The sequence below is a fragment of the Suricata suricatta genome, chromosome 4, assembly GCF_006229205.1.
Source record: "Suricata suricatta isolate VVHF042 chromosome 4, meerkat_22Aug2017_6uvM2_HiC, whole genome shotgun sequence".
In the NCBI taxonomy this organism is placed as follows: Eukaryota; Metazoa; Chordata; class Mammalia; order Carnivora; family Herpestidae; genus Suricata; species Suricata suricatta.
The window spans coordinates 61516283-61529639 of record NC_043703.1 but is presented as its reverse complement, the minus strand read 5'-3'; the positions used below and the strand labels follow the sequence as shown (position 1 = coordinate 61529639).

General features: G+C 43.5%; 1 protein-coding gene across 1 annotated transcript in view; it reads right to left on the bottom strand.

Annotated features, from left to right (window-relative positions):
* LHFPL6 (LHFPL tetraspan subfamily member 6) overlaps positions 1 to 13357 on the bottom strand; it is a 245649-nt gene that overhangs the window by 231851 nt on the left and 441 nt on the right. Inside the window, exon 2 of the mRNA XM_029936837.1 lies at positions 11303 to 11870. Coding sequence (XP_029792697.1) covers positions 11303 to 11687 — 385 coding nt within the window. The 5' untranslated portion in view covers positions 11688 to 11870. The remainder of the gene's footprint in view (positions 1 to 11302; positions 11871 to 13357) is intronic.

Sequence of the window (13357 nt, the reverse complement as noted above, 5' to 3'; positions counted from 1 at the left end):
AAGGGTGGCAAAACCCGTTTACTTCTAACTACCTCAGAAAAGTCTTCAGGGGCACCTGGTGGCTCAGTTGGTCAAGCGTCTGACTCTTGACTTTGGCTCAGGTTCATGATCTCATGGATTGTGAGTTTGAGCTCCACATCTCTCAAAGCCTGATTGGGAGTCTCCCTCTCCTTCTCTCTATGCCCCTCCCCTGTGCATACTCTCTCCCAAAGTAAATAAATAAACATTAAAAAGAAGAAGAAAAAATGCTTCAAACTCATGTTCTCTGTATTCCCACAGCTTCAGTGAGGCTCTCCCCACCTCTGACTGTAATAAGCTTCTTACTGCCATTCCTTCGTTTTTGTTATTTCCCAAATGAGTCTTAGTCCTCATTGGGTTAGACTATAGATTCTACGATTCCTAAGTCAATTCTACCCGTAACCACTCAAAACCTTCAGATTAGTCAAGTATAGAATCCGTACCATGGAACAGAAGCGAGGACTTGCACAACCTGACTCCATGTGTCCTCTCCACGCTCATCCTTTGTCACAGCATGCCTGCCGCACCCCCTGTAGTCTGCTCCCATTCCCTGAACTCACATCCGATCTCTTCACAACTCCCTGGCTTCCAGAACTTAATGTTCACCCCTCTGCTATGCAGCCTTTGCAGACCCCTCCGGTCGGAGGGCCGTCCCCTCTGCTGTGCCCTCCACGCTTTGTCCCCACTTCAGTGGGCTCCGGTCCTCTTAATTAACATCTATGATTTTTGTCTATTCACCACAAATCCCCAAAGTTCGCAGAATGGCATGATCCTCCACTTGCCTGAGGCAGGAATTTGAATTATGTATTGTATTTTAGCAAGGGTCCAACTAAGGAAGCAGAAGTCATCCTGAGGTATTTGAAACGCAGACAATTTACTATAGCACGGGAAATTGGTTACAAGGATGATGGAAGAGCTAAAAAAGCCAAACAGGAGATAAGGAGGTGACCCAGAACTCGGCCATAGCAGGCAAGTGCGGCCTCCGTGACATGGGAGTGATGCTGGGAGAAGATGGCATTACCAGGGCCTAGAAGGACTGGGCTCGAGTAGGATCATCACAGTGGCTTCCCGACAGAAGTTGGGGCCAAGAAAGGCAGGGCGTCCAGGAGCAGAGACAACCTCTACCAAAGACACTGCCCGAGTTGGAGCGAGGGAAGGAGAAGTATCCTGGCTTCTCCCTGCTTCCCGTCTCCCAGAAGTGCCTTCCATTGGCCGCAACCACCCAGGTGCCAGGGGTCAAGGCTTCTGGGAAAGGCGGAGTCCTGAAATGGACAGCCAGGCAGAGAAGGGCAGAATGGAAAATAACCAACACAATGTCCTGAGGCAGGCGAGCACCGTGCCTGGCTGCTGAGTGAGCCTCGCCAGCAAACAGCCGTATTCAACTTAGAAGCGTATATAGGTATCGTAAGTCCTTTACAGAGTAATTACACTTTACGTGTCGGTTTCCTCCATAAGACTGTGAGCTTCCTGGTTCCTCAAAACATTAAAAATAGAAATGCATATAACCCAGTAATTCCACTGCTAGGTGTTTACCTAAAGAACACAAAAACACGAATTCAAAGAGATATATGCACTCCGATGTTTCCTGAAGCGTTACTTATAACAGCCAAGATATGGAAGCATCCCAAGTGTTCATGGATAGATGAATAAAGATGTGGTAAATATATACAATGGAATATTACTGGGCCACAAAAAAGAATGAAACCTTGCCATTTGTGACTACATGCATAGACCTAAGGGGCACTATGCTAAGTGAAATAAGTCAAACAGAGAAAGACAAATATCACATAACTTCACTTATGTATGGAATATAAAAACACAAATAAACAAGCAAAAAAAAAAAAAAAACCAGACTCATAAATACAGAGAATAAACTGGCGGTAGCCAGAGGGGAGGCAGATGGGTGTGGACAGGTGAAACAGACACAAAGATTAAGAAATACAAAGATCCAGTTATAGAACAAACAAGTCAAGGGGAAGAAAAGTCCAGCATAGGGAACATTGTCACTAATATTATAATCATGCTGTTTGATGACAGGTGATAAGTACACTTATCATGGGGAGCACTGAGTAATATACAGAATTATCAAATCACTGTGTTGTACACTTAAAACTAATAGAACTTTGATGTTAATTATACTTCAATAAAAAAAAAACTATTTAAAAAAAAGACTGCGGGCTCCTTAATAGCAGGGACCTTATCTCAGTTCGCATCCCAACAGCTAGCACGTTATTTGGCATATAATAGGCACTCAATACTGCTAAATGCCCATAAACACTAATCACCTGGATTTACAATGTATTTTAACTCAGCATTTCCCAAAGCTTATTCTGTTGCCCATTAATTCAGAGATCTTATTGCCTATTACAGGTTAGGAGGACTCTGTCCGTCGCAAATAAGTTTGTGAGACAGTGTGAAGCGCAGCGAGCATCTTAGTCCGCTGACGCTGCAAGAACGCGCCACCACAGACTGCATGGTTTACGAAGACAAGAAATGTGTTTCTCACAGTCGTAGAGGCTGGTGGTCCAAGGTTAAAGCGCCAGTGCGGTTGGGTGGGGGCCCTCTTCTCATTGTAGCCTCACAGAGGTGGAAGGAGCAAGGGAGCTCTCTGGGATTTCTTTGATAGAGGCACGAATCTCACTCAGGACACCTCCCTCGGGACCTGAGCACCTCCCAAGGGCCCCACCTCCTCCTACCAGCTCTTTGGGTATTAGGATTTCAACAGACGGATTCGGTGGGGGCAAAACTTTCAGACCCATAGCAGCTGGTTTCTTTACTGCAGAAAATAAAGCTCTCCGAGCTTTTAGAATGTGCTTGAAGACAGAGTTGTATCCTGCACCATCATGTCAGCACAAATGACTCGAGAACACTCCTTTTCAAAGGACTAACATAATGCAGGTTCATCTGCATTCTGGGAGGTAGGGAAATAATTCTGGGAGGTAGGGAAGCACAGGGTCACCCCTTATAGATAAAAATGTTGCTAATAAATAATTAAAAGTGAATAATAATATCAAGGGTTAATTGAACATATAAGACATTATTTACTATTCTAGTTACTGTAGAACTAGAAGAAAATTATAAGTCTTCGTTCCTGTTCTAGGTGACGACATAAGACACACAAGAAAAACAGAGAACCGCAAAATGGAATTTTCATTTCGTATAATATTTTTTTGTATGTTTTATCACATAAAAGTATCTGGTATTGCCTGATTATTGAAAGTATGAGACACACGGAAGGGAAATTACTTACTAGAGTTATAAGCACATCAGTTCTGGAGTTTACATTATCTTTGAGCTTCATGAATTGTAAAAGCAAACCACTTACTGATATGATACGTACCATATAAGGAAAAGATAACTAGATCCCCCAATAATTAGACAGCAATATCAATGCACCAGAACCAGAGCAATGTTGAATCCACCCTCCTGATCTTCTAAAAATAGCCAGTCAGAAGTCTCTGGGAAATCCATAGACTCCATCAAAGTGATCTAGCGAGAACTCTTGTTTCTATCACAAACATTTTAATGACAAACATTGACAATGTCAAACAGTATCTTTCATTTCTATAGAAAGACACAAGGTCCTTAGTTTTGTTATCTAAGAAGTGTGTGCTCTGGAATTAACATTATTTTTGGCCATAACAAAGGATTATTACAAAGGCTTCTAACAATGGGGTACTTACACTAGGAGACTCAGCCAGCATGTAAGAATGAAAGAGAACACCCTTCTGTTAAATAATTGTTAGAAGACATTGGTCAAATGTTTTGGCACCCTTCCCCTAACGGTCTCTCTGCTGCTTCTTACCTTATTAACAGTAACCTGTAATTAGTATTTGAGAATTGGGAACAACTTGCTATGTCAGGTTACTACAAGTGGTTTTATTTTTTTTAATTTTTTTATGTTTTTTAATTTATTTTTGAGAGACAGAGAGAGACAGTGTGAGCAGGGGAGGGTCAGAGAGAGAGGGAGACACAGAATCCGAAGCAGGCTCCAGGCTCTGAGCTGTCAGCACAAAGCCCAATGCAGGGCTCGAACCCACAAACCATGAGATCATGACCTCAGCCAAAGTCTGATGCTCAACCGACTGAGCCACCCAGGTACCCTACAAGTGGTTTTATTGACTACAAGCATAAACAGAGGACAAAGGAAACAATAAAAATATTCGCCTACATTATATCTACCATTATGCACAATGGTCAGATATTCTGAATTCTACATATAATACCAGGTGGAATTTCACTTAACACTTTATTACGGTGATAGCCTTCACGGCATAAACAATAACTGATGGGTAACTTTGGGTGTCACTCTCTAAAATTCAGTTTTCTCAACAACGAAAGAGAATAAATTGCCTGCCTCAACAGGGTAAAATGAGAACTGAGGAAGTTCCACAGATTACTGGTCCCTTCAGGAGGCTGGCCCCAAATAAATTAGTTAACCACTTAATACTACACCCTGCACCTTCCCCTCGGGAGATCGGTAATAGACAACATACTGAAAGTCCTGCAGTTTCTGCTGTAATGCAAGGGATGAACTTTCTGTGACCAACTGTTTCTCAAATCCGCTTGTTCCTATTTGCTTTTTCCTGTTAACATATACTGGTAGACCCAGGAATCAGCATCCCTCAGAACACACTGGAGGGGGAGATCTTAAGTAAAAAAAAAAGAAAAAAAAAAGATGAGCTTTAATGACATGGACTTATAAATTCTGAACCTGATGCTGGTATTATTTCTGACTACAACCACCACCCACAACAGGACACTCCTGCCAAGCCAGAGGTAGCTGGAGAGGTCACATGCTCACGGTGCACTGAAGGTAACCGGACGGCAGGCAATATGTGTGTGATAACATGTAGGATGACAAAAAGTTCTCCAGAGTGTGTGTTGAGTTTTTTTTTTTAACAGGAATGGTTATGAACCCTGTGTCTCAGTTTCCTTTCTTTGTGAATTACAATGCGCTTTTACATGACAGCTAACCAGTCTGTAATCTCCGCGTCAAGAGAGGCTAACGAATCATACTACCCCTGGCCTCAGTGCCGTCTAGTCTAGCTATGGCTGGCTATGTGAGCTGGTGGTAACAAAGGGAAGTAAGTTAAATATCAAATGACTCTCTTAGAAAGACTCTACTCTGCATAAAGTAAATGAAGACTTAGATCCTGTCAAAAATGCCAATCTAAATAACTCCCGGGAAAAGTCTAGCGTAGCTGTGAACATGATAGGTTCAAGTGCAATGGATGACTCCTTATTCCACCACTTTAATGAATTATTATCATTAGGGGTTGGTTTTTTTTCTTCAGAAATAGAAACTCAGGAGATAAAAACCTGTAATTCAAAATGGATAACAACTGAGTACACTTGTCAGTAAGGAAAGATTTCAGCGCACCCAGCAGAACACACGCCAGCAACAACGCACTTGTGGGCTGAAGGGTGCAAACGCAGCACGGGAAATGATAGCAGGCTTATAATTTGCAGGTGGAATCATAAATCAAAATAGTCTTTAAGCAGAGCATGGAAAAGATTTGGTTCTTCTGCTTTCTGAGTGTATGCACAGGGCTGACTGTCTACCAGGAACACCAAAATCTGTAAGATTAGGGAGAACACAGCTATAAACCAGTCTGTTCCTATACTAATTGTGTTAATTTGCTGCTCATATCATGTTATCCCCAAAATAACTATGGGTAGAAAGAGATTGATAATTCATACTTAGCTTAATGGTGGATGTAAGTCTGTGCCCCAATACTAGCATCCTATGAGGTCTGAAGTGAGTAAGACTGGCTCGTGTTTCTCAAACTGTGGCCTGGGGACCGACCATCTGTGTTCTAGAACCTCTGGGGAGTCTGTTAGAAATGCTTCACCTGGGCCCCACCCAGACCTACAAAAATCAGACTCCCTGGGACAGAGCAGGACTCCCCACAAGAAATAAACTCCTTGGGGAATTTCAGGCCCACCGGAGAATTGAAAGACTATTGTATTGAATTTTGATGTCAATTATGGATATGGAGAACTTGGAAGCTTCACGGGAAAGCGTGAAAACCATGAACAACTTCCCAAATTAAGCCTTAAAGGACACGTTCTTCGGGGGTCGGGGGGAAACAGTATGTAAACCAGGAGGCAATGACAATTTGAGAATGTAATTTTAAAACATTAAATACAAACATAAAATTTGATGTTTTAGATTTTATAAAAGACTGACTAATTCATTGGCATCCCCGCCTGTAACAAAGCCAGAGCTCAGAGTAGATGACCCCGGTGGCATTCGTTGTGGCCCCTGGCTTCCTCCTGGTGGCAAAGCCCTGCCCATGCCCCCCCACACTGACTAGCCTCCATCTGCACCTTGTTCTTTATAAGCGATGCTTGTGGGACACGTGACTGTGAGGGGAGATGTGGTCTGGGGCCCTCGGAAGCACTACTCTTGAGCAAGACCGCATCATCTTTTTCCCTAGAGATGCCTAAGACCAGGAGGCCTTTACCTCCATCAAAGCCCACTGAAGCGCCATCAGAAGCTCTGACCGGCTGTTTGCTGAGGGTCCTCCTGGCCTAGTCTTTCTGCTTTTGCAAGATCTACATGGCTTTATGGAGCTGGTCAAGGGCTGTCCTCGCCCATCTCTCCAGCCTGCAGTAGGGCTTTCACGTGTTTCAATTAGCAATTCGTGACTGAAAATCTACTGCATGAAAACTACAGAGGGCGTACTGAGGTCTTATTTTGAGCTCTCCATCTATAAAAATCTTGGCATTGGGCAATGGTAATAAAAGAATATATATGTACAAACTATACAACGTACATGTTATAATTATGACATGTATATAATATGTATTACAAGAGAACCTCAGGAAAACAATTTTCTGAGACAAAAACACAGAGAGCTACAACAAGAATGTCCTTGGCCAATACCACGCTGCAGAGGTGGTATCTTTCCATAGTCCAGTTAGAGAGGTTTCTATCAGATGATAACACAACTAAACATTAACTAAGTTCTGGAAGTCAAGCATCTACCAGAATTCACATTCTTCTAAAATATGAAATGGTTCTCTTAGAACAAGGTTCGCAAGATGGAGGCTCAGAACCAGCACCATCTGGGAACTTGGTAGAAACATAAAGTATCAGGCTCCCCACCAAACCTACTTGAATCAGAAACTCCTGGGCGGGCCCCAGCAATCTGTGGTGACCCTGATGCAGGGTAAAGTTTGACAACTGTACACTCAGAACTCAAGAGAGCTCACCCGGACTTTACTACTGTGTCACTTGAAGGGACTGAACGGAGGAGTCCGGTAGTTAGCAGTCCACAAGGTGTAACTTCAAGGACAGCAGAAAGAGCCCTACCTGCTCCCTGAGCTGGCCTAAGAAGTCTCTGGATTCCTTAAAATGAAAGCAGCTTCTTCCAGTGAAGACTGTCACTAAAAAGTCACCATGCCCATTAATATGCCAAACTTCTGATTTATCTTATTCCTGGGCTGTCACTAGATAGATAGCCAGAAGGAAGGAAGGCATAATGCGGCCTATCACATGACAAGTCAGGTTCAAAGCGGAGCAAGGGAAGGAGAGTCACAAGCCCTCATCCTACAGGGATGACAGACAGGTCCAGGTGGGACCCTACCAAGAAGAGGCTCCGGAAAGGCAATGATGCTTTCTGCACACAGAGAAAGGGATGCTCAAAGAAATACTTCGTCATCATTACTGTCTTCAGCAGCACTTAACTATCAATTAGTCAAGAAGACGGTCTCCCTTGGCTTCTTAGAACAGAACACTTGCCAAACTGGAAAGGTCACTGCTTGCTACCGTTGAGCACCCTGTACCCACTTTATACACATACAGGACGTGCATTCAAACTAAATGTGGGGTGATATAAATTAGGGACTCCCTTCAGGGCCCCTTCAGTACAGCAGCAGCAGTTTCCTAGGAGAAAATCAACACACTCCGATCCTGACATTCACAAGGACCTGGTACACCTCATATGTCTTTACACGGCTCCCCATGCTTTCACTTACAGAGCATGTACATAAGGTCTTTTCCTGACGCGTGTATCAAAAACTGTGATAGTCATGTTTAAAAATTCAGCTGAAGTACTTAGCAACAGTGTTGAAAAGCACGTAATTTAATATTCCACAAACATACCCCACATGAAAACATCTCTTTTCTCATTGCACCACAGCCATCCTACATGCATGGAACCATTTTGATTATACATTATACTTCTCAAGGGCTCTCTGCATGCCTCTTAAAAGCTCAGTTGAGGCCAAAACTCAACTATGACCAGTTTTTTAAAAATTACGACGGAAATATGACTGAAAATGGAAGACGGAGAGGTGGCATTTCAAGTTCATGTGCAAATTGCCGTAAGAAAAGCACAAGTCATTGATTCCTTGTAGTCCTTCTAAAGGGAGCCGATGTCATATGCAACAGTCGGATTTTGTGTTGCTCTGGCAGCTGACAGGTGACATTTTAACCTCTAACCAACCATAGCAAGACAATTCAAAATTAAGGTTGACACTTTGTCCTTTAACTAGTTCCAAAGTACTGCAGGGGTTTGACTGCCTGATGTTACACCATATGTGCAAACTCCAGACGCAGCAGGCAGGGGGAAGCAGGATGCCTCTGTATTTTGCCATTCTCCTGCTTCCTGTTGTTTTTGGAGCAACCCTAACTTTAGCTAAACATAACCCTTCTGGGGGAATCATTTTTAGTAAGAGAATCCGCCTTATCGCAGAGTACTCTGGATGCAGGTATTTCGGAAGCATGGCCGTCTGTGGGATTCAGAGAGCTCACTGGCTTGGTGTTTTGCAGTCTTTATGAAACCTACCCATTTTGTGAAAAATTTCATAAAATAAAATTACTTGCCACTCAAGTGTTGATAAATAAAACCCCAAACAATGATGGGCTGAGTAGCAGGAAGAATTCTTTTTGAAGCTTTTTTTTAACCAACCAACTAGCCAACCAGTAAGTGATAGTGGTTCATGCAGATTTTTTTTCTTTTTAGTGTTTATGTATTCATCTTGAGAGAAAAAGGCAGCATAAGCGGAGGAGAGGCACAGAGAAGGAGAGACAGAATCCAAAGCAAGCTCTCCACATTAGAGCAGAGCCTGATATGGGGCTCGAACTCACGGGCTGAGAGATCATGACCTGAGCCGAGATCAGGAGTCCGGTGCTTAACCGACTGTGCCACCCAGGCGCCCCAGTGCAGATTTTTCAAAACCTTTTCCATCCCTCAAGTTCTTAAATTCTAAATTTACTGTTATCTTGAGCAATGGGATGTATTTACTTACTTGTGCCCTCAAGAGGTTCGAATCGGAAAAACTCTTTTAGGTTTTACATTCATAATTATTTTTTGCCAGATGTGAGAAATATATATGAGAAACGAGACAATACCAACTGTGAACTATATCCTTAGCTTAATGTCAGTAACTCTTGCCAAGCAGAGTTCATGAAAAGGTCCTTTTAAAAATACACATAACTTCTCCACTGATCTTTCCCCCTTGAGTTTTCTGTAAAATAGAACATGCAGCTCTAGATCATTCCCAAAAATCCATATATAGCTTAGAGAAGGAAGCGTAAATCATGGGTCTCAGATTCACTTCCTGTTGCCTTCCTTCATTATACATTTAAAGCTAATCAATAAAAACTGATTTCTCTTTGTAAGCACTTTCCTGTTCTGCCAGAAACAATTGCAGTCCCTGCCCTAAAATGAAGGAAAACTGGAAGGTAATATATACCATAAGAGGAGAAAAAGAAACTACCTAAGCATTTTTCCTGAGCCAAGTGAAACAGAAACAGCAAATCAAGTTTATCCTTCAAGGAAAAAAAGAAAGAAATTTTTAATGCTCCTGGCATTAATTCTCTTCTTGAAATCTGTGGTATCAAAAAGTTTTCAAATTCGGAACTTCCATCTCAACTTTCAACAACTTTTTTCTAATCGTTTTACAGTATTACTATACAAATATCTGTATACATCATGGGCAAGATTTCCACTTGATGTTGAGAACTGAAGCACTACAGAAAATAACAACTAAATCTCCCCCACTGCCTCCTAGAAAAGAATGAGATGCAAACTACAGGGGAAAAAAAAAAAAGATGAGAACAAAGTTACATCCAGTAGAGGAATGAAGAACTGCAAACAACTCTTGTCTTTTGTTTCAAAACACAAACTCTGTTTGCCCCTTGCATTTTTAGCGGGAGAATTTTCTCATTCAAAATGGGAGTTCAAAGTGTTCTATTAAACAACTTCCAATAATCTGCCGGGGTTTCTCCAATATGCAGATTTGAGCTCAGGGCTACCCACTTAATTTTTTTTCTTCTTCTGCATTCTTCACAAAAGAGAGTAAGAAAGCGCCAAATGGGAGGGTAACAGACTTTCACTTTGTAATGAAGTTACAAATATGTTCTATACATTTTCCTGGCTTCCTATTTCCCTTCATTCTGTACTATCTACAGGTTGTCATATTTTACCAGGGAGGACTATAAATCAGACAAGTTCAGCCCGTCAGTTTGAAGAATGGAGGTGAAAAGCGCAGTGGAAAATACATAAAGTATAATTAAAACCGTATGACCAGAAATATTGAAGTAATACTTGTTGGAGGAAACCCAAGTAAAAATCAAACCTTTTTCTGGTGTTGGTGAGACTATCCAGTCCATTTGGGACAAGCACACAGTATTTGCTATTTTTTTTTTTCTTCACTGCAAGAGCATCCCAGGAAGTTAAATCCTAACAAGATAATTAAGCCTATAGCTTAGTGCAGCATTGTGAAATCCATAGGAGTCCATGTTAAACTGATCTCTCATTTAAAACAGTAATCATTTATTTAGAAATATAGTTTAAGACTGAGCGAGGGTCAGTTTTACACCCACCATGGAGTATTAAAGGCTTATGACAACAATGCTGAATCAAAAACGTTTCTACTTGTCTTCGTCTCTGAGGACCTGATGATACCAGTCAGAGACAGAGAATCTAATTGTTGACTGTTGAACAAGCAAAGCAGAAAGTTATGAAATCTAAACAATCCCCCTACTACATTATAAACAGTCTCGATGTTACTGCCTCATATAGGTTGTACTTAGCGTGCCTATGATGCATAATATATATATCTAAATGTACAGAAATTAAGAGCTCTCAAAGATGGAAAGCAATTCCAATAAAAATCTTTGACTTCCGCAGTCTTTCACCAAAGCCACCCCATGTCTGTTTCTCCAGAGCACATCATGTGCCAATTATCAAGATTTCAGCAGACCACTGGAACATTATTTCAATATCTGGGATTCCAGTAAATGAGTCAAATGTCACAAGTCACTTACCTCCCAGAAACTGAATTCCTCCAGCCACTCTTCCTACCATCCTGGAGATGAGCTCCGACACACAGCAACCCATGAGGGCAGTGAGAGCCACCAAGAGGAGGAGGCCACAACCCAGGCCTGTCACGATGGTACAGATCCTCCACTCTGCACTGGGGATGCCCTGGAAGGAGGCGTAGCGCCCACATTCCTCCACCATCACCATCATCTGCCGGCTCTCATCATGCACAGGATAGGAGCATCTCCGGAAAGTACCGAAGGACACGGGCTTGCCCAGCTGGGACCCCCAGAGCCAGTACGGCATAAAGAACCCCACACAGGAGGTGGCAGCACACAGAAAGGAGAGCAAAGCCCAGATCACCCCGGTACAAGTCAGGCTGGATGCCATCTTTCAACAGACAGGGTCGTGAGGACCCTAAGTAACTACTCTGGCACTGCAGAGGTGAGTGAAGGCGTGAAACCACCGGGGAATGGCAGGCAATCCACGCAATGGCAGGGCTGTCTAGCAACAGAGTGAATCTTCAGCCTTACTGGCCATCACTTCCCATCCTCTGGAGTCGGATAATGGTCCCTGGCAAAACAATAAGAAACATTGAAAGTTAAATGTTTTCAGGGAAGTGACAACACCAGCTCAGTTGGGTCTACAACCCTTAATTAGTAAACATTCAAATTGGCTTCAACACTTCAAAAAGTGGGAGGAACTCATTCTCTCTCTAAACGTCTCTAAAATTCAAGTTTTGTCAAACTAGCTCAAAGCTTTTTCATGTCTTTATCTCCCATAAGTGCTCCCAAATTAACTCTGACAGCTCTTTACTTAAAGAAATCCATGGCTTCTCTTTGCCAAGCCAGTGAATTCATTTCACACACTCGCAGTAAAAGTAATGTAGCATTTTTACTGGCAGTAAACATAATTCCAAATATTAAAATAAAGTGAGCCATACCATGGCTTGTTTATTTGGCTTGCAAGTTCATGCCCATAATTTGGAGCAACTTTTCCGTGTCCCTTTAGGTGCATTAACTCTGCATGAACCCGAACAAAATAATTAGGATAATTTTCACAATGGCAGAGCACATAAATTCAACAAATAATACAGACTGTCCAGACACACAGACTGGATGGAACTATTAGGCACCCACTGTACTCATTCAGTAGTATTTGTGAATCCCTTCAGTCTTAACCACCTTCTTTCTCGTAGAGTTAATGAAAGAAAGCCTGTGTGTGACTTCCTTCTGATTCACTGGTTCCAACAAAATTGCTGGGACCATCTCTCCCACCGCATGACTATCAGGGTCTAATCTGAAAAGTAATCCGAACTTTCCAGGACTCTACATGGAACCCCAGTCATTCAAAGGGTTCCGCGCGCATTGACTTCCACCCCTCCCTTCCTTCCAAAAGGAGTTCTCGAACCGTTTCCCACACTTTCCAGAACGAAGTGAATACAGAAGCACAGAGCCCAGGCACCCTCCAGTTCCATTCCCAGAACCCTTAACTCCAGCTTTCAGGGCCCACCGCAAATCCCCTCTTCCTCACCTCTCCCCCTTCCTCCAGCCCCCACCCCGACCATTTCCTCTCCACCCGCCACCCCATTTCCAGTCCAGTGTGTCACTCCCGGGAAGCTTCAACCACTTTTTTTTTTTTTTTTTAATCTTGTCACTTGCAGTCAGCGTCAGCGTTAGCTACTGAACTTGGTCTGCCAGGGCTCTAAGGCTGGGGGAGACGATTGGGGGAGGGGGCTACATGGGGGGGGAGAAGGGCCCTCTCCTGGAGCTGGGGCAAGGCGCCCCAAGGAGAGGCCAAGACGAGCCCACAGGCGGCCCCCTGCCATGGCCTCAGCCGCCCACCGCAGCCTGGACGACCCCCGAAGATCCCCGCGCCCGGGAGGGGGAGAGGGGCATTTTGCAGCCGGCCCGCGCGAAGGGAGGGGAAAGCACGGAAGGCAGCACCCCCCGGAGGCAGCCGCCGACCGCGGACGCGGGGGCCGGGAGAGCCGACCGCGCCGCCGGGCTCAGGAAGTGCGGGGCCGGGGCCGGCCCGACTCCGGCGACTCGGGGGACGGG